Source organism: Heterocephalus glaber, unplaced genomic scaffold (genome assembly GCF_053883595.1).
Source record: "Heterocephalus glaber isolate CG9 unplaced genomic scaffold, H.glaber_assembly_v1.0 deba00001813, whole genome shotgun sequence".
Lineage (NCBI taxonomy): Eukaryota > Metazoa > Chordata > Mammalia > Rodentia > Bathyergidae > Heterocephalus > Heterocephalus glaber.
Genome location: NW_028258484.1, coordinates 744,132 through 765,814, shown reverse-complemented (window position 1 = coordinate 765,814; position 21,683 = coordinate 744,132). Strand labels below are relative to the sequence as shown.

General features: G+C 40.9%; 1 protein-coding gene and 1 pseudogene across 8 annotated transcripts in view; both read left to right on the top strand.

Moving 5' to 3' along the window:
• Positions 1-620: 620 nt before the first annotated feature.
• Positions 621-21,683, top strand: part of Prpsap2 (phosphoribosyl pyrophosphate synthetase associated protein 2) — a 69,175-nt gene continuing 48,112 nt past the window's right edge. The window contains exons 1-9 of one of the 8 annotated variants that reach the window (XM_087203898.1): positions 771-952; positions 1,352-1,393; positions 5,777-5,871; positions 6,127-6,275; positions 7,432-7,484; positions 11,733-11,799; positions 14,637-14,809; positions 16,753-16,868; positions 21,279-21,334. In XM_087203898.1, coding sequence (XP_087060024.1) covers positions 6,157-6,275; positions 7,432-7,484; positions 11,733-11,799; positions 14,637-14,809; positions 16,753-16,868; positions 21,279-21,334 — 584 coding nt within the window. In that variant the 5' untranslated portion in view covers positions 771-952; positions 1,352-1,393; positions 5,777-5,871; positions 6,127-6,156. Of the gene's footprint in view, positions 953-1,351; positions 1,394-5,776; positions 5,872-6,126; positions 6,276-7,431; positions 7,485-11,732; positions 11,800-14,636; positions 14,810-16,752; positions 16,869-21,278; positions 21,335-21,683 lie in introns of all 8 variants that reach the window. The other 7 variants (XM_004868755.3, XM_004868754.3, XM_087203897.1 and 4 more) reach the window with 7 other exon arrangements.
• Positions 10,208-11,569, top strand: LOC101719593 (actin-related protein 2/3 complex subunit 1A pseudogene; annotated as a pseudogene).

Below are 21,683 nucleotides of genomic sequence, written 5' to 3'. Positions count from 1 at the left end.
ATGAACAATTTCATGCCTCACTCTTGTGAAAAATCCAAAGTGGAACTGCAGAGGCAGTGTGGTATGTGTGAGTTAATTAAACGCAGATGTTGGTGCAAGGCCTACTGGGTTGAAATTCTGTTGATTGCTTTGTCACTGGAAAAGTTATTTAATGTCGATGTCTTGGTTCCCACAGCTATTAAAATAATTCCTAACTCACACTCTTAAGGATTAAATTAACATCTGTAGAGCACCTCAACGGGGTCCTGGCCTGAAACCAGGTATGTGCTACATATTTGTTATTATGTTATTTATGAGTTATTTGTAAACATATTTGTTATAAAGAATTCAGAGGATGGATACCAAAAGCACCAATTTCTTTGTAATAAAAGAAGGGCAACAAAGCAAATCATAATAACTGAGCACTTGCTTACGCCAGGAACCAAGCTAAGAGCTCTGCAGGTTTTCTACTGGATCTTCACAACCACGCCGAGATAGCTATTGCTTTCATCTGTTGTTTGACCAGGAAATTGAAGCTCCGAAATTTGAAGAGATGTGCCCAAGGTTTCAGGCCGTAAAGACATCAATCCAAGCCTCCGATTCAGTCCACTCCCCGGTAACCCTCTGCTTCTTCTCACAGCGGGCCTAGGGCTCACAGTCTCCCGGAAGCCCCAACAGAGGTAGCCCCCACCTGCAGCCAAACCCTCACTTCAGCACACCGCCTCGCCCCACCCCCGGCCCGGACCGGAAGGTTCCGCTCCTCCCCGCCGGGTGGGCCGCGCCACGGCCTCGAGCCACGTGCCTCCCAATCCCAGCTCAGTCCCTCCCCGCCCCCGGGCCTCCCAGTCTTCGCGAACGCTGTTCTTGGGCCTGGAGTCGCCATTTTGCTGCCAGAGACGCGGTGTGGAGACCCGACGCGTTCTTCCTTCGGCAGCCGAGGCTGCGGCGGGGCCGGGGCTGGGGTCTGGGCCAGGTAGGCGGGCGGGAGCCAGCGGCGAGCGGCGCGGACCGGTGGGCTCCGACGTTAGCGGGCACAGGTGCACCGGGCGGGGAGTCCTGCCGGCGACGGTCAGGGTCCCGGGGCGGCGGCTGGCGGATCGCTGGGGGCGACCCGGCCTTGTGCCCGCACCGGTACCTCCCCTCCCCCTCTTCCTTCGGTCGGTGGTCGGCCCGGCCAGGCCCGGCGCGCCGCCCCTGGGGTTCCCCGGCCCCCGCCAGGCGCTTTTGGGGAGTCCAGCCCTAATGTGGGACCTGTGACAGAACAGCGCGGAAGGCGACCTCTAACCCAGCATCGAATCTAATATTAATGTGTCCTGCCTTGTTAAGCCGCGGACGTTTACCCACACACAAAAAATGGTTTTATTCCATTCAGAACTCCTCCCTGCGGAGATTGAAAGAGGACCGACATGTTATTGTAAGATAGTATTTATTATTCTACTAAAAAATGTTTTGCCCTGGTCTATTACATTGATACGGGGTGCTTTTTTTTTTCCTTTTAATATTGGGGCACCTTGTGTGTTTAGCTTTTGTGAGGGATGTGAATTCGGCGTGGGGCTTTGAGGCAGGAGGAAGTGTAATCAGTAGTTAAGAATTTAAATGCACAAATAAAAATAATTCACCCACATTGTTGAACCCTACTAAAAAATACCTTTCTTGTCCGTATTCGTTTTCTGCTGTCTCTAACCATTACTACCCAGTTCTGCTCACATCATTTGTATCTTTGCCTAGTGTTGACTATTGTACGGATATGCAGAGTTTTACTTAATTACCCTTTACTGACAGTCCGCACAAGTCTAGTTCCTCCTCTTAGAAAAATGTTGAGTTGACCATATAAGCTTTCTTCTTTCCTTGTGATAAGTTGCAAGCATTGGAAATACTAAATTAAAGTTCTGTGTTCTTTCTTTTTTTCTTTTGGTACCGGGGATGGAACTAGGGTCCTTGCTCTTGCACAGTAGGCTGTGAAACCACTGAGCTAAATCCCCGGCCCCTCTGTGTTCTTTCTGTGGCACTTGATATGAATTACTTTCTAAATGAGGCATATTTACAAGAGATGTTTCAAAATCCAGATATTTGTCCAATTTTCTCTGTATTTGGAGTTCAGCAATATGTTGAGTCATTTTCTGTGTGGTTTAAGAGACAGGCTATACTGCCTACTGTTGAATACAAATTACACCCAGGCCACTGGTGCTTAGATCGGCCTTAAGTTTCTAAATCTCACGTACCCATGTTTAAAATGGCTTTAATTCTAGTACCTCTTTTTTTTTTTTTTTTTTTTTTTTTTTGGTACCAGGGATCAAACTCTGGACCTTGCCTTTTTGAGGCAGGCGGTGGAACCACTGAGCTAAATCCCTGACCCTTCTAGTACCTCCTTTATTAGTACCTGCCTTTTCATTAGCAAGCAATTTTTGATTCCATTTGTTCATCATTGCAACTTGGTAAGGTGAGATTTATTCAGCATAACATTTGTGGAGCTCCAACCATGTGCCAACTGCTGTTCTAGCTGATGGGTATCCAGCAAAAATACATAGTTTTTTTTAAAAAAATCCACTGCTCCCTGGACGTTAAATTCTGGTGAGGGAAACTTTACTACACTTCTCTGGTCTGAGGCCCAGTGAAGGCAAGGGATGTGCCCCAGGCCCCACAACTAATGACTGAAGCAAGCCCAAGTCTTCACCTCCTCCAGCCATCTTTAGATAGTATGTATATATAGTGGACGTGTTTTTAGAGGGAGAACCAAGCTTTCCTTGTCTGCAATATAAATCACATCAGGATAACTCAAAAAAGAAAACATATGGGTGGGTGTTTCCTGTTTGTGTGTTTGTGGTGCTGGGAATCTAACCCAGGGCTTCACAGATTTGCTGAGTGCAGTACCACTGAGCAAAACCCCCAGCCCAAGGATCAGTGGTTTTGAAGTGACTACTAGTCTGTCCAAACCAAGTGATCACTTTCAGTGTGATTTCATCCATGAAATTTAACAGATTCTCAGATCTCAAAGAGGAGTATGATTTGCTCTTGAAAAGGAGATGAGATTCTCAGGAAAGAATGTATTTTCATACATTCAATAAATTTCACACATCCTAGAGTAAATTTAGGCTAAATATAAAAGTGTGGCGGGGGGAAAGTGAAACTTTATTCTCCATTTCACATTAAAACGTTGCTAATGAACTACCCCTGCCAGCTCTATCCAGGTGATCATCAGGTTTCTGGAGGCTAACCTTTAAAACTTACTTTTCTTAAAAATAAAAAAAAAACTTACTTTTCTTAAAACTTGATAAAGAGCACAACTCAAATTTCCAACAAGAGAAAGGAGAAAAGTTACAAACAGCCTTATACTTGACCAGCTTGTGAAATGAGTAGTCATAGAGCACAGTTATATTGAGTCCTTTCTAGATAAATGCTGCTCCCTCACCAGGCCATTTTTGAGGGTGGTCTTCTATTAAGGCTTTTGAGGGGATGCTGGAGAAGTTTTTTGTTTTTTGTTTTGGTGTTACAGAGAGTAGAACCCAGGGCTTCTCATATGGTAAGCAAACGGATCTACACTTGAGCTATACCCTGAGCCCTTACATGAGGATTTGATTATTGAAGCTGGTATCTGAAGATTGAAACTTCTGAGACAGTCAAGATAATGTAGTGTATTTGACACATGAGAGATATGGAAAGTCTTAAGGAAATATCCTGTAGAGGGGAAAGGAGGGCAAAGAGCTATCTTTGAGATAGGTTGAGGATTGAAGGCTGTTTTATAAATCTTCCAGGAAGAGATAAGAACCAGTGGCTAGAGGCCACAGGGAGAAGTCTCTGGGTGTTCAAAAGAAAAAGGGATGTGGGCCTCATGCAGGGGCTGTTCAAGCTCTGTGAAATGACTCCTTGTCAGGAGTCCTACAGATGGGCTTTAGAAACAAATTGATCGATGGGCCAAATTCTTCTTAAGATGTCTTCTTATACCTAAAATGTTTTCATTCTGTTCAAAGTTCTCTCAAGAACACCTGTACTTTTAGGAGTTTCTGAAGGTTAAGGGGTATAAAAAGATGGCTACTTATGCATGTTATAGTATTTGGTAGATAATCAAAATATTAGAAGTTGAATCTTGAGGCGCATGGTCTGTATGCAGGGTGCTGTGTTCAGTGCTTGGCAGGACTCAGCAGGAACCTACTGGGGTCAGTTTTTCAGTTTGTGTGGATGAGGAACTGAAGCTAAGAGATTTTAAGTAATTTATGTAAGGCCTCAGTCATTTAAGGCAAACCAGAGGTCAAGATGGAAACATGAATTGGACTCCAAAGCCTGTATATATAACTACAGGAGAATTAGTTTTGTTTCTGTTTTCTGTACTGGACCTGTATGCTCTGTTACTGAACACAGGGATGTTGGCTGAGAGGTGGTAATAGAGAACATCTAAGATCCTTTCCCACTGGGAGTGTTGATTAAATGGCACGTCTTTCATTTATACCATTCACTGTGCCCTGATTCTCACCAGCCTTTGCAGTTGCTGTGCTCTCCTATAAAGCAGGGATTGGCAACCTTCTCTGTAAAAAAATATTTTACATATAATATTTTAGGCTTTGTGCAAAATGCTTAACCTATTTTATCCAAAGATAAGTTGTAAACAAACTTAGCTAAGTTTTACAAAAACAGACTTTGAAGGGGCCAGATTTACCCTGTGGACTATATTTGCTGATTCCTGGTCCAAAGTCTCTGCATAGTAGACCCCATTGGTTCCCTTTGGTCTCTGTAGGGGTTTGGTTATTTGTGCATACATTTCTGTTTATAATTTTTAGACTTAAGGTAAGCTGCACTGTAGTTGATACATTTTTTATTTTGGAATCCTGAGCTGTCAGAGTAAGAATGCCCTTTAAGGGAAGAGGCCAGACCTGCAAGGACCTGCACTTTCCTAGCCAGCTGGTAGGACCAGCTACCTGTGACCAGGCAATTCTGCTGCACATGTGCACAAGAGGCCTGTTTAGGACAGTAACTTGTTCAAAAGTGACATATCTACACCATAGAAGGCTAGGCAGCAGTTAGAAAAGGTCTGTATCTTCTAACCCAGGTTGCTATAGTAAGATTGTTTGGTGAAAAAGCAAAACAAAAATTTGAGCTGTGTGCTAGAAACATTGTATTTAATTTTTGTCCGTATTTTTTATAGAGGTCACTTGTGTAAATGCATACACAAAAGTAGAAAAGGCCTGAGGTGTCCATGTCAAAATGACAGGAACTCACTGCTGGGAAGGAGCCTGGGATTGGGGCTTTAACTATCATGCTTTACAAGGAGGATGTATTTGTATATTACTTGAGTAATTAAAATTTAAGAATAACAATGGTCAGCTCATTTCCAGCCCAGTTTTAATCTCCATTCTCTGCAGACCTGCTCCAAGTAAACATGCAACCAAGAAAATGCAGTTGGGCTTGCTAAGAGGGTAGCCCTACACCCCAGGCCGCTGGACTGTGAGCATGCTGTCCAGTCTGGCACCCTTATTGCATGATCAGGACTTGGCCCGAGAGATCATGACCTCTATAGATGAGGATCCTTTATTATTTGTGTCTTCCTGCCTGTTACTTATGTGGTCACTTAACTTTCTTCCTAGGTTATTATTTTGTGTTCCAGTTGAGGGAAAGGAAAATGACAAGGTCAGTTGTAGACAATGACAGGGGCATCTGACAGGTAGCTGAAAGGCCAGGGGGAGGTTTTATGGGAAACATATTACAGGAAAAGCCAGGTATAGATGGGTCATTTGTTCTTTGTTTAAGGATCAGTCAGTCCATGTCCTTGCTAATGGCTCTGCCATTTTTCTGTGTGTTGATCCAGGAGGACTTTTGTTGTCAGAAAATAAAGGAGGTTGTCCATTCTTGACTTTAAGCAGCAAACAGTAAAACACTGAGCTCTTCAGCTCCACCTTTCTTGTAAGTTTATCATTTTTTCACAGTAGTTACGAAAACTTATTTACATCATTTGGTAAAGGTAAAATATCCATCAGTTTGGAACCCTAAAATGCAAATGCATTTTGTATTTGTCCATATATATCTTTCTCTAATATAAAAGACACCATTATGGTGAAAACTGCTTTCCTTCAGCTGATGTTATTTGCTGTTAAAAAGAATCTATTGAGGTATATTTTATATCATGTGGCAATTCTTAATACATTTGTATCCTTCTAGGCTCAGAATTTGAAAACCTAGAAGGTTTTGATGTTTTGTGTGGCGCCACCTGAATTGGAAACCAAGATGAACATAACCAAAGGAGGTCTGGTGTTGTTTTCAGCAAATTCCAATTCATCATGTATGGAACTTTCAAAGAAAATTGCCGAGTGAGTTCTAATTTTACCATTGAAATCTATAATCATTGTGTGGTGTTTTAAATTTGATAATTGGGTTACTAATGACTATCATGCTTAAAAGCAGATACATTATAGTTAATCTGTGTGTCTACGATATGAACAGCTCACTTTTCATAAACTGTCAGACTCTTACATAGTCATGCAGCAGATGTTTATCAAGTGCCTCATAAGTGCCAGGCATTTTGTTCGGGCTATACATGTATAGCATTATTTAAGTATAATGAAGAGTGATATAAGTATATAATGTGTGAGAATAGTTTATAGCTTATAGTTCAGTAAATTTTAGATATATTTATTAAATATTGAACCCCTGCTATGCTGACACCTTGATCTAGATGTTAGGGGTTAATGGTGAGCAGACCAGTCAAGAGTCTTCCTTAGGAAATTTACATTTTAATATGGGAGCCAGATACAATATTCAAACCAAACACAATCATCAAGATAATTTTATGTAGTGATAATGCCATGAAAAGAGCAGTGTGACAGTAAGGATGGGTAAGGCAGGTTGTTCTGCCTTAGCCTGGGTGCTCCAGCTACCATTTAAAGTGAAGAGATGAGCTAGCCGTGCTGGTGGTGGCACATACCTGTAACCCCAGCACTAGGGAGGCAGAGGCAGGAGGATTGCAGTGAGTTCAAGAACAGCTGCTGGGAGTTTGGGAACAGCCTGGGCTACATAATGAACTCTGCCAACCTGAACTACCTAGTGAGTCTGTATCTGAGAAAGGAGGGAAAAGGAAGAGGAAGTAAAAGAAAAGAAGGGCTTATGAATTGAGAAACCCTGGATGAGCCGCCAAGTGCAGGTCTGGGGGCAAAGCCCTCCAGGCAGAGAGATCAGCAGATCCCAAGGCCCTGCAGTGTGTAGGAGGAGGCACTGGTGTATGTCAGGAATTTAGGTGTGAGGACCAGAAAGATGATTGGCAAGGCAGGTAGAGCTGGACTACACAGGCCTTGAGTAGACACAAGGAGGGGGAAGGGGGGGAGGGGACTGACATAACAGTTTAATATTGACTTTAAATTCTGTAATAAGAATAACTTTTAGTTTTATCAATTTATAAGCCATCCTTAAATAGAGATGTTAGGTCTGTTCTACTATCTTCTCAACTTTTCTCCTCTTTCTCTTCTCTAGGCGGCTAGGGGTAGAGATGGGCAAAGTGCAAGTTTACCAGGAACCTAACCGAGGTGAGCTGTCTTGGACATGGGTATCTTTCATGTTTTATGAAATATGCCATAGTGACTCAGGCCTTCATTCTCTACCACTGAGTCAACTTGATTCAGTTGTCCAGTTCTATTAACGGAAAGTCAGGCAAGCAAAATGGAAAGGGATGGTTTTTGTTTGCTCTCACTAATACTGACTAGATATATAATACTGTTGTAAGGCACATCTGGGGGCTTGAACACCAGTTCTTAGACCTGATTCAATAAAAACTACATAAATATGCAAAATTGCTGGTCAACTAAATGAAAACATTTGCTCAGGTTTTGGTTGAATTTACATTACATTAGGAAGGGTGAATAAATCTTGTTTGTCTAGTTTTAGTGTTTTTCTTTTGAGACTAGGTCTTGCTTTGTAGTTCAGGCTAGCTTCAAACTCCCAGCTATCCCCTACCTCACCCTCCGATGTGCTGGGATTATAGGCATGCGCCACCATGCCCAGCTAGTTCTTCATTTTTAAGAGATGGATTTCTCTACATTGTCCCAACTGGGCTTAAACTCTTGGGCTGAAGCAGTCCTCTTGCCTCAGCCTCCTATGTAGCTGGGATTATAAGTGCATACCATTCCAGGCCTTTGTGTGTGTGTGTGTGTACACACACACACATGCATGTGCCAGGGATGGATCCCAGGGCCTCAGGTATACTGGGCACATACACTCTATACCACTGAGCTAGATCCCTGGGCCTGTTGGTTCTTTATTTCCACGTAAGGTGCTAGGTGTTAGACTTCTTGAGGTCTTGTTAGAATTTTTTTTGTTGTTGTTCAGTTTCTGTTGTCACATCCTGTGTTATTTTATCTGTATAATTTCTTTAGAAATGGTAGATATTTGAAATTATTGTAGCAGAGCAGTGGGTAGCTCACATGAAAAGCCATGCATCTTACTAACCTTTCTTAACTGAATATGTAGGGCTGTTTTGAGGATGGACTGGGATAATCTTATGAACCTCACACAGTTCTTGGCACAGTAAATAAATACTTGTTCCCTCTCTTCTCACTACAGGATTTTGTCAAGTATTTAAATATTAGAGAGTTTTCAGGAGGCTTTGGTAGAAAGGCACAAGTTTGTTTTTCCCTGCTGATTTCTCCAGTCTTGGAGAAAAGTCTTGGGACTGCCTCCTGTCCCCCAAGACCCCCCAGGTAGTTTTGGTAGTGAAAAGTGTGACTGAAGTAACAGGGAGCAAAGAATCTGAGGAACATTCTCCCCTGAAGGGAATTGCATGAAGAAGGACCGTGAAGAAGGGAGGACTAGTAATGTAAGGCTTGGAGAGGCTGCTCTGCTTGCCAGATTTATGAATGGAGTATTTACTTGGTGTCTATTGGGAAAAAAGGAGAGAACTAAAATTTGTGGAATCCTGTCGACACCAGATTCTGCAAAACTGAGTTTTAGGGATGATATTAGAGGGTAAGGTTCCAGAAGTAGCAGTGTCAAGATTCAAATCCACATCTCCTTGACTCTAAAAGCTCATTTTGTCAGCATCAAACCACATTGTATTAATAAACATTCATTCTTTTCTGTCCAGCATTTTTAATGGAATGTTCAAGCACATAAGAAAATTGAAAGAATAGTACCATGAACACCCTTGTGTGTATCTACCACCTAAGTTCTGCAGTTAATATTTTGCCATTTGAATTTCTGTTTGTGAAACCATTTGAAAGTAAATTGCAGACATCAAGACACTTAACCCCTGAATATTTGACCACACATCTTCTAAGAGAAATCCTTTCTTCTGCATAAGAAACTAACAGTAATTCTTTTATCATATGATATTGCTCTGTCTTCAGATTTCCCATTACCCTAAAAGGCCTTTGATAGCTGGCTTCTCCGGCCCCAAAATCCTGGGAATGGAACCCAGGACTCTGCACCTACTAGCCAAGTACTCTGTTGTGGTCATCATCCCCAACCCGGCCCCCTCAATCCAAACTAGAATTCTTAGTTCAAGCAGTGTGATCTTTATGTCCCTTTAGTCTTTCATTTCTTCTACAACAGTAGCTTTGTCTTTTTTTTTTTTCTTTCATTCCTATGACATTGACTATTTGAAGAGGGTGTCTTGTAAGATGTCCCATTCTGGTTTTATCCACTTGTTTCCCTACAGTGATCACAATGTTTTGAGAGTAGAGAAACTGGATCTTACTTCCCTTTGTTTTCATAACATACACCATTTTGTACCTAAGTCCTCCATAGATACTAGTTATGAGAGAGCATATCACTTCCTGTACATTTATGTGTGCAGTCTAGCACAGCAGTGTATGACTCACTTCACTTGAGAAATGGAATTCTCACTTAAGGCTATCTTTTAAAATGTGATGAATGGGGGGCTGGGGATTTAGCTCAGGGGTTCCGGTGCCAGCCTTGCAAGCACAAGGTCCTGAGCTCGATCCCCGGTACCAAAAAAAAAAATGTGATTAATGGTGGCCTCTGTTCCCCTCCCACACCTGCTGGAGCCTGTTCACGTCAACTGACCAGAGTCCAGGAATTCTCCCCTGGGAGCCCCTCCAGACCACCCTGACCTCAGCTTCCAGTCCTTTGAAAACACTAAGACTATGTCCTTGCATTAGTTTGTTTTTTTGTTTTTTTGTTTGGTACCGGGGATCAAACTTGGGTCCTTGCACTTGCACAGCAGGCAGCGAAACCACTAAGCTAAATCCCCGGCCCCTCTTGCATTAGGTTTTACTAGAGCCAATCACCTGTCATGCCTGGAACAGGGACCGTACCCAGATGGCCCTTAGCTCCAATAATCACAAAGTTCACATCTATAAGGAGAACAGGAGCCAGTGAGTAGAAAGCTCATGAACTCAAGGAGCACAACGGACACATCACAGGTATTGACTGGGCTCGCAAGAGCAACCGCATTGTCACTTGCAGAGCTGACCTTAATGCCTACGTCTGGAGTCAGATGGCATCTGGAAGCTGACCATGGTGATCCTGAGGATTAACCATGCAGCTGCTTTTGTGAAGTGGTCCCTTATAGAGAACAAATTTGCTGTGGGAAGTTGTGCACGACTTATTTCCATTTGTTACTTCAAGTCTGAAAATGACTGGTGGGTAAGCAAGCACATTAAAAAGCCTATTCGCTCTACGGTCCTCAGCAGAATCATGTGACTTCAAATGCAGAGTGTTTTCTGCCTACATTAAAGTGGATGAAAAGCCAGCCAGTACATCCTGAGGCAGCAGGATGCCTTTTGGCCAGCCAATATCAGAGTTCAGTGGCAGTGGCACTGATGGCTGGGTCCATGGAGTCAGCTTCTCTGCCAGTGGGACCCGTTTGGCCTGGGTCAGCCATGACAGTACTGTGTCTGTTGCTGATACTTCAAAAAGCGTGCAGGTCTCCACTCTGAAAACCGAGTTCCTGCCCCTCCTGAGTGTGTTGTTTGTCTCCAAGAACAGTTTTGTGGCTGCTGGCCATGACTGTTATCCAATGCTTTTTAACTATGATGACCATGGCTGCTTGACCTTTGTCTCCAAGCCTGACATTCCAAAACAACATCCAGTGCAACATGTCTGCCATAGAACGCTTCCATAACATGGACAAGAGGGCCACAGCTGAGAATCGCAATACAGTCTTGGAGACACTGCGCCAGAATAGCATCACTCAAGTGTCTGTTTATGAGGTGGACAAGCAAGATTGTCGCAAAGTTTGCACTACTGGCATCGATGGAGCCATGACAGTTTGGGATTTCAAGACCTTAGACTCTTCGATCCAGGGCCTCCAAATAATGTGAAGCTGAGTGACCCCGCCATCCAGCATGAGAACGGCGGCTCAGCGTGGCCCTGCCATTCACAGGACGGTGAGGAAAGCCAGCCCAGGAAACACTGTAACACAGCCGCCCAAATATTGTGTGTTTTTCTTTGAATGTAATCGGTGAAAGTGTTGGGTTTTTTAAAAGCAGCGGTGGTTTAGTTTTGTTTTTGCGATTTCATTCCATTCTTGACCAAAGCTTCTCTTTACGTAGTTTATTATGGAATTGTCAAACTAACTTAAAGGAGAGGGTGAAGGAGGTATGTAAATTGTCTGCTAAAAAATTAAATAAAAATTCTGATTGTTAAAATGTGATTAATGGTGGTATGTTTATTATCTGTTGTAGCATATGAAACGTAGTTTTATAATAGTTCCAGTTTTCATGTTTTATAACAATGGAGAATGATGCAGACGTTTTTTGTATTTTAAAAATTTTTATCTATATGCCTTCCCTTCCCCTTTTCCATGTTCTTGCCAGAAACAAGAGTACAGATTCAAGAATCTGTGAGGGGAAAAGATGTTTTCATTATCCAGACCGTCTCAAAGTGAGTAGTTATCTAACAGATGTTTTTGCCTTCTGAGTTGCTATTTGTACAGAAGTGTGTAGAATAATAAGAGCTGGCTAGCCAGGAGGAATTAAGAGAGTCATAAAATTAGCTAATTTTTCTGGCATATTGCCTTATTACTGTGTTTCCTTCCTGTTTCCTTCTTTCTTTTGTTTTCCTTCTTCTTTGTAGGATAGGGTCTCACTGTGTTGCCCACATTGGCCCCAAACTCCTGTACTCAGGCAGTTTCTCTGCTTCTGCCTACCAAGTAGACCGTAGTACGTGCCATCACACCCAGTCTTTTCTGTGTTCTAAAAGTATGGAAATAATCAAGTTTCAGACTAGAGGGTCTTAATGGTAGGCCCATAAAGTTTCCCAACAATCAACAACCAGATTTCTTTTCTGAGCTGAGAATCAAACCCAGGTACTTCACTACTGAATTACATCCCCAGCCATTAACCAGAATTTTGTGAAATGTGAAGGGAAGTACTTCTATTTCTCTCTTCCAAAGGGGGAATGGGGTCTGGGGGAGGGGGCGTTTTTTGGAAGCTTTTATTGTAGATAATTTAAAAGCAACCACCATTTATTTTGTTGCACAAATTAAATGAGCTGAAAAGATAAAAGACTAGACTAAAGGAATGTATATTTTTATCAGTATATGTGTGTCTGGAAAGTATGAGCTGAGTGCAGAAGTTGCAGCATGGTGAACCTGTACCATTTTTCAATCAAGGGCCACCCTGGAAGGGAGAGTCATCACATGGATCTCCTTTTTCCACTGTGCATTTGTCCCCAGATGTCCCCACGTCCCTCTGTATGTGAAAGTTTTTCACTCAGAACACTTGTTTTTTCTCTTTATTATTAGACCTTCAGTTCTGGATTTTCCAACTCAACAGTGGTCCCCCCATTCCAGTTTAATCCCCCTATGGATGAAGTCCCCCTGGGGTAGCCTGCAGCAGCCCCACTGCTGGGAGTGGGGGGATGGCTCAGCTTGTACAGGGACAAGCTGTGAGTGATGAGGAGCAGAGGCCCCCCCAGCCTCTGCCTGGCAGAGTGGGCTGCACAATGACTAGAAACTGATCCTTTCAGCCTGACCCTCCCATCTTATATCTACCCTGCTCTCTCTCTGTAAGGTTATAAGACGGACAGAATATACCACAGTGGTATAAGGGCTATTTGACCTGAAGACATTTGAGAATCAGAAGATGCAGGAAGAGGACTTTTTCTGAACTCCCCATATTTGCCTAACAGCAGAGCCTCCCTAAAGAAGTTAGGAGGCATAAATTCTTAGCCAAGAGATATTGACTCCTGGCATGAGGCTAGAAGAGAAATTGCATCAAGATAAGTAGTCACATGAACAGACATTGTCACAGAAGTGTGTCCTGTCTTCCCGTCTGCTCTCCTAAGGGCTTATTTATCTTTCCTAAGTCATTTTCCTTTAAGAGCCCTTTCTCCTCTCTTTCCCTAGTAAGATGGTATGTAAACCCCAAACTCTAGCCACTACTTTGAGCCATATTTTCTGTGAGCTCTTGCTTTTGCAAATGCAAGAACTGAGGCCTCAGAACAATTTTTAATGTCTAGAAGTCAGTTTGGATAGTGCATCATTTTTAGCTTAGAATCTGGATTTTTCTGCATTCTGAATATAGATACAGAAATATATATATAGAAGAAATAGCAAAGAAAGAGAAGAAAAGCCAAATTCCAAGAACTTTCCTCTTGGAACAAATATACTTTCACCTAAATTGTCTCTGTCCTGGCCTTTTGTTTCATTGAGGTGAAGCCACAAAACTCGACCTGTCCTTGGAAGGGGGCGGCCCGTACCTGTTGTTACATCCCTTCCCCTGGTGAGCATGTGTGCTATGAGGGAAGGCATGGCTGGCCTTTGATGTGGTGCTCTTGCTTCCTCTTCTGCTAAATGTCAGGATCCCAGCAGAGTTGGGTGTGGGGGCACCAAGTGATTACTGTCCCACTGCCACTCTCTTGCTGCCTAGGCTTGCCCCTGGGCCGGCTGTATAGAGAACCTACTTGGGCCTGATCCATGCCCCCAACACTGGGGAGCAAGGGTGCAGGCACAGGACAGTGTGGGCTACTGCAGCTCTCAGGTATCCATAGTTGTTTCCTGAGAGCAAAGCATGATTCCAGAGAGGCTGTGTAGATTGCTGGGGAAGACATTAAATCTCAAAGACCCCATTAATTAGGACTTTGGAAGGGTGACTCTGCTTATCCTTCCCATATTCAAGATTTTCATTTCTTTATCTTTACTGGGTTTTATTTCAACAGTTTTCCTTTAATTCAAACAAGACTTTGATCATTTGAGTTGAGTGGTGGAAAGCCTTGTTCTTTGGTGCTCAGGGTTTGGGAGCAATGTCAAGTGCTCATCCTTTCACATGAAATACTTTTCTTAAGTATGAGTTAATACATCAGATAAATGCCAATCTTCCTGTTGGATAGCAACAGAAAACCTGCTCCCCCAACTGTTCTGTGTTTTATTCACGTGGTCATTCACAACTATTTATGGAATGTCTGCTCTATGTGAGTTAGGGTTACAGGTGTGTGAGGTGCCTTTGTAATCAAAACAGGTAAAGATCTAGTCCCTTAGGGGTTTATAATCTGATGGAGAAAGACATATGGAGAATGGGATTAACTGATGATCCAGTGCATCACAAGTTGATAAGTAAAACAGCATGGCAAGGAATTAGAAATTATGGGGTGAGAGGGCAAGGATGTAGACAGTGGGTGCTTTGTGAAGGTGGCTTTGGAGCCAAAGCTGCTCTTCAGCCCCACGGGGAAATCTGTCAAGTGTCTCATACCTCTTGGTGGTATTCTGTGTGTGGTTACAGGGATGTGAACACCACTATCATGGAGCTCCTGATTATGGTGTATGCATGTAAAACCTCTTGTGCCAAGAGCATCATCGGTGTGATCCCCTACTTTCCTTACAGCAAACAGTGCAAGATGAGAAAAAGAGGCTCCATTGTCTCTAAATTGCTGGCTTCCATGATGTGCAAAGCTGGTAAGAATTGTAAATCTTTGACAGCTATGGGCCTGGAGGTTTTATTTTTACCTTAGGAGTTCCAAACTGTCTTAACTAAATTAAAATGCCAGAGTAAAAATAGGGACCCAGCTTTTAAAGACAACTAATTTACGTACTAGTCCACCCTTTCCCATGAGAGACACATGCCAAGACCCCCGCTAGTGCCTCAAAGCATGGGTAGTACTGAACCTTATATACAAGCATGACAACACTGTGATAGTACATACGATAACCAAGATAGCTACTAAGGGACTAACAGGTAGTGTATCTAGCCTGGATACACTATGCTTGGCAGGACATAGTGGGAGACATGAGATTTTATCACAGTACTCTGAATGATGTGCAATGTAAAACTTACGAATCATGTATTTGTGGAATTTTTCCATTTAATATTTTTGGACCGTGGGTAATAGAAATTGCTGAAAGTAAAACCACAGGTAAAGGGGGACTACTTTAAATAATTCTTTGTTTCTAGCTCCCTAAAACACAGAGGTAATGGGGATGACTTTTGTTTTCATTTTTCCATTTTTTTTATGGTTTCACAGATTTTTTAAAAAATGTTATCAGGGGCCAGGGATTTAGCTCCATGGTTCTGCCACCTGCCTTGCAAGCACAGGGTCCCGAGTTCAATCCCTGGTGCCAAAAAAAAAAGAAAGTTCAAGGTCATCCTGGACAATTGAGTAAGATCTTATCTCAAAAAAATGTTATCAGTACATGTTTGCAATACATAATGACTATATTCATTGTAGGGAGTTGGTACATGTACATGTCGCACCTTAATTCTTTTTATTTCCCCTTTGTTTCCCTTTCCTCCTGTCTCCCTCCATCCCTAGAACCCCTTTCCATCTGCAAAAAAAATTCTACTGAATTCTGTTTAAAAACTATTGAAATGACAACTTATAGCCAAGCTGAAATTGTTTCAAAAGGAGAAGTCATTCTGAACCATACTACTGAACTCTTAATACATCAACTATTTGTATCTCAGCCTTTTCCCTTTCCCTGGGATAAAGAGACATTTTATAAACCATGCATATTGTTTTGTGTTGTGTTCTCAGTTAACATCCTAAGTATTCTCTCCTTGTTTCTAATTAATCTTCGTTTCTGTTGTGTATGGGTGTTGTACATGTGTGTGCACATTGCTGTATGTCTCTATGTGCTTGTGTGTATATGTATGTGATTAGAGAGGGTCCATATCACAAAGCATGAAGAGGAAGGATTAAAAGCCCCCACATCACTACATTGTAACACAGACACTTCTGTGGAATATAGTTTCTAGGGTAGCTTCCAAAGTAAGCAAAAAGAAGAAAATTTTTGAAAAACCCAAGCCCTAACATCCTTAGCACCTCCCCTTGGAAACACTGTGGCAAGCCCAGGTGAAGAGGGCAGGCTGGCTCATTGAGTTATCTGGAAAAGATCCACTCTTTTCTCCCAGACGTGCTCCTGGGTGGACCACCAGGCTCTCTTGGCTGCTCTTTAGGGCAAGTATTACTTTTTACATTTTTTTCATACTGAATTTTCCACACTTTTCTAGAGATCATTTCAGATATCCTTTAAGGATGCAGTTGGAGAAAGGTTTTACATTTTCTCAAATTTCTAGGCTGGTACATTTTATTTTGTCTTAGTATCTTCAGATTGGGCTTTGCTATATCTGTTAAGGAAACTTTAAAAAAATATAATCTACCCTACTAGAATTTTAGAGACATTTCCGTGTTACTATCTTTGCTGTTTGCATGCTTTAAATGGATGTGAAAATCATGTATCTCATAATACTAAAAAATCTGAACAATAGAAGTGCTGGGTTTTGATAAGGAAGTGATGATTCCATAGTAACTTACAAATAATATTTTACTTTATATGGTGCTTCCTACAGTACAACCTGCTTTTAAACTATTTACACACTTGTATCTGCTTTATTTTCAAAGGTCTAACTCATCTCATTACCATGGATTTACACCAGAAGGAAATCCAGGGCTTCTTCAATATTCCTGTCGACAATTTAAGAGCATCACCTTTTCTCTTACAGTACATTCAAGAAGAGGTGAGCTAGCTCAGATGTTTGCATTTTAGTATTCTGGTGAAGATTTAGTATTCTGACACTATAACAAAATATCCAAGAAAAACAATTTAAAGGGGGGAAGATTTACTTTGGCTCACAGTTTCAAAGGTTTCAGGCCATGGTCAGCTGGCCCCACTGCTATTAGGCTGGTGGCAAGGCAGAAATGTCATGGTGGAAAGCCATGGTGGAGGAAAGCTGTTACCTCCTGGCAACCAGGAAGCTGGGACAGAATAAAGGCGCAGGGACAAGATAACCCTTCCAGGTTACGCAACCAGGGACCCACTTCCTCCATCTAGTTTCTCACCTCCGAGAGTAGCCTATTCACAGATTAACCCATGGTGAGGTGAGCACCCTCATGACCCAGTCACTTTCTAAAAGTCCCACCTCTGAACACATGAGCCTTTTGGGGGACATTTTTTTATCCAAACCTTTCTGTCAACCCATCTTACTGGGCATGAGGTTGCATCTCATTGAGATGCAACTAATGCTAATGAAGCTTTTTCTACTTAATTTGTTGACCATTTGTGTATCTTCTTTGGCTAGATATCTATTTAAATGTTTTACATTTTTAAAAAATTGAGTTGCTTTTTATTGTTGAGTTGTAGGAGTTCTTTATGCTGGATACTAGATTCTTAAATCAGATACTTGATTTCAGATCTTTCCCCCCATTCTGCCAGTTGTCTTCACTTTCTTGATAGTATCCTTTGATACACAAAAGATTATAATGTTGATGGAGTCCAATTTATCTATTTTTGTGTTTATATTGTCATTTGTGCTTTTGCTAGAATATTTAAGAAAATACTATTAAACCCAGTTGTGAAGATTTGTCCCTGTTTCTTTGTTTGTTTGGGGGTTTTTTTGGTACCGGGGATGGAACTTGGGTGTTTGTGCTTGCGCAGGAGGCGCCGAAACCACTGAGCTAAATCTCTGGCCCCGGCCCTGTTTCTTTTAAAAGTTTTATAGTTTTAGCTCTTATGTGTAGGTCATTGGTGGTGAACCTGTGACACACATGCTGCAGCAGGCTGTTTATATCATTGAAAGCTCTAAAAGGTTTACCTTCACTGGGGTAGGTCACTAATCCAGTTTGAGCTATTTTTTTTGTGTGTATATTATGAGCCATAGAGGCCAAACTTCATTCTTTTCCAGGTGAACATCTAATTGTCCAGTACCACTTGTTGAAAAGATTATTCTTATCCCTGTTGAATGGTTTGGACACCTGTGGTCAAAAATCAACTGACCCAAGGACCCGAGTTCTATCTCCGGTAGAAAAAAAAAAAAATTCAACTGACTATCAATATTTGGCATTCCTTCAGACTCTGAATTGGTCTGTGTTTATCTGTGTTTATCTTTGTTCCAGTACCATACACAATTTGTATGGATATTGGGAAGTATGAGTCTTTGAACTCTTTCTTCTTTTTCCAGATTGTTATGGTTCATTTTGCAATTCCATAAGTTTGAGAATTGGCTTTTTATTCATGCAAAAAAGGTTATTACAGTTTTGATAGGGATGGTATTTAAACATGTGAACAGTGTGGCCATCTTAAGTCTTCCAACCATGGATACAAAGATGTCTTTCCAGGTATTTAGTACTTTAATTTCTTTAAGCAACATTTTGTAGTTTTCAGTGCAGTCTTTCACTTCCTAGCCTAGATTTAATTTAGCCGTAGCTTATTTTTTGATGTTACTCTAAATGGTTAATTGGGAGGGGCTCTCTTTTGGAATGTTCATTGCAGATATATGGAAACACTACTTTGCTGAATTTATTAGTTTGTTGTGGGATTTGTTTGTGGGTTTTTTTATGGTTTCTATGGTTTCTATGTAGGAGATCATGTCACCTGCAAATGGACTTAGTTTGTCCTCTTTCTTTCCAATTTGGATATATTTCTATTTAGTGTGTAGTGATTGGCTAAGACTTCCACTGCAGTGTTAAAAAGCAGCAGTGAAAGCCAACACTCTTATTTTGATCCTGACATTAGAGGAAAAGTTTTCAGTTTTCATTTAAGTCAACTGTTAGTTGTAGATTTTTCATTAATACCCTTTACCATGCTAGATAAAAGCTCTTCCATTCATAGTTTTCTGAGTGTTTTTATCATGAAAGATTAGTCAAATGACTTTTCTGTATCAACTGAGATGATTGTGTTTTCCTCCTTTATTTTGTTATCTTTATGTGAGAGAGAGATGTGCAGTTCCCTTTACTTTGATAATATAATGTCTTGCATCGATTGATTTTTTTTTTTCCCCCTCATGTTAAACCACCTTTGTATTCCTGGATAAATCAGACTTGTGTGGTTTGAGACAGGATCTCTCTATGTAGTCCAGGCTGGCTTTGAACTCACTATGTAGGGTAGGCCAGCTTTGAACTCTCAGAGATAGATCCTCCTGCTTCAGCCTCCAGAGTACTGGGATTATAGATATGTGCCACTACACCCAGTACTGTGTCACTTAATATAGTCACTTTGTTAATCTTTGATATGAGTTCTTTTGTGACTTATGTAAGAAGCCTTTTAAATTTTTAATTTATATTGTAATTAGCTATTTTGCTTTTATGAACTGTTTTTTTTTTTCACATGAATTATTTCTATTTAGTAAACTTTTCCAGAGAATTTCATTTTAAATGCTACATTTAAAAGATGGCAGCTCACAGGTTTGTGAAGAATGTTTTTCTGTAAGCATACGGGCTTTTGCTACCTTCTTGTAATTAATATAGTTCCTCGTAGTGAAAATGAATTTAACTGTTTATGAAAGAAAAAAATGTAAATAAATTCAGAAAATTTTACATATACATACATATTTTTCTTTGTTTCTTTTTTTTGTACCGGGGATCAAACTCGGGACCTTGTGCTTATGAGGCAGGCTGTGGCACCACTGAGCTAAATCCCCGGCCCCTTTCTTTCTTTTTGACAGGATCTCACTATGTTGCCCAGGCAGGTCTTGAACTTCTGGGGTTAAGTAATCCTTTTGCCTCAGCCTCCTGAGTCCTGGAACTATTGGCATGTGCCACCACACTGGCTATAACTATTTTTTAAATTTTAATTTCTGCATTCTTATGTATAGCATTCTGGAAAAATTCCTTGGCCTAATCCTCACAAGTTGTCCTCAAGCTGTATCATTCCTGCCATTCAGTCAGCCAGCTACTGAGCTGCTTCTTTCAATCATAACTTCCTCATCCTAGATTTCTTTTTGGTTCTTTTTCATTACAACTTTTAGTTTCTATCTGTATATGATTTTCTATTTTAATCTCTGAAGAGACAATAGGTATGATTTTATTACAGAATCCTTTTAAATATTTTAATAATGGATTCCTTGGCGATTGTGTCTTCTCTTGGCAGGATTTGATGCTGTTTGATGTTTGGTGAGACAAAGAAGTGCATGAGGTAGTTTAGGAAAAGCTTCCAACAGAAAAAAAAATAGAATTTGTAAAAATATATTTTGTTCCTTACATCCTGTGAGTGTTGGATAAGTTAGGCTTTCCTGTAAATACATTGATCCATTCAATTATGCTGGATGCACTTGTGCTGGATCTTCATCAAATTAATTAGTTTTTTGTTCATTTCCTGAGTGCTTACTATTTAGTGCTTTTTATGTGGTAGGCCTTGTACAAGATGACAGATGTTATAACTAAGTACATTAAAATACAATGATATAATTGAGAGAACAAAGCAATGAGTATATTTCAGTAGAGTAACAATTTAATGAAATGGTTAAATTTCAAGAACATAATGTGAAAATATGGCCAAGATGAAGTCAGAAATAAACTAATGCTCAGCTTACAAGTGTCTTCTGTATTCTCTAGACTTAGATAATGTGCACATGTTTGTCCTTAATGGCCACTAGCACAGATAACTTAATTTTTCAGTAGTAAAAAGACCGGAAAACATGTAGGAGTTTTTTTTAAGGGCTCTTAGCATCTTTTTAAAAATATCTCTGGGTTGATTATCTACACAAATTGTTATCATAAGCATGTCATGACTGATATGTTACATAGTCATCTGCTTGGACCATACTGATTCGGACTTTGACAATTACCCTGGATTTAGTTTGGGTGAATGTGATCCTTGTACTTTGAAATGACATGGAATTGGTATTCATGAGAGGACTTTCTGGTGACTAAAAGCATCTTTATACTGAATTATCAGTACTTACTGGACAAGAGATATGACCTAGTCACTGATTATCCCTATTTTTTTATTTTTAAAAATTGTATGTTTCATAATTTGTTAGTATTTTTTCCTAGGTAGGCATTTTTTCAATTTCCAAAGGAAAAATTTTACTTTGATCTTCCTCTTTTTTTGTAAAACCAGATGACAGTGTGTAGAATATTCCTTGTTTTAGACTGATGAAATAACCACTTAAGAGATATAGCCATAATCCCTGATCTCTTGTCTGTCACAGATCCCAGATTACAGGAATGCAGTCATCGTGGCCAAGTCTCCAGCCTCAGCTAAGAGGTAAGTGGGACCTCGTGACCCAGTAGAAACCCACTGTTTCTAAGGACAATATCCCCAGTGGAATTCCTCATGTTCAGTAGTTCACCCTGGTGGCCCTTCTTTTCCATGGACTGATTTTAAGATTATCCTAGCTGGGCATGATGGAACTTGTGTGTAATCCCACCATTCTCAGAGACTTGAGATAGGAAAAGCTCACAAGTTTGTGCCCAACCTAGGCAATTTAGTTACTTACCAAGATCCTGTCTCAAAATAAAATGTAAAATAAGGGCCAGATAGGTAGCTCAGCAGGAAGGCCCTGGGTTCAAACCCCATTAACACCAAAAAAGAAAAAAAAAAGATTGCCCTGCCA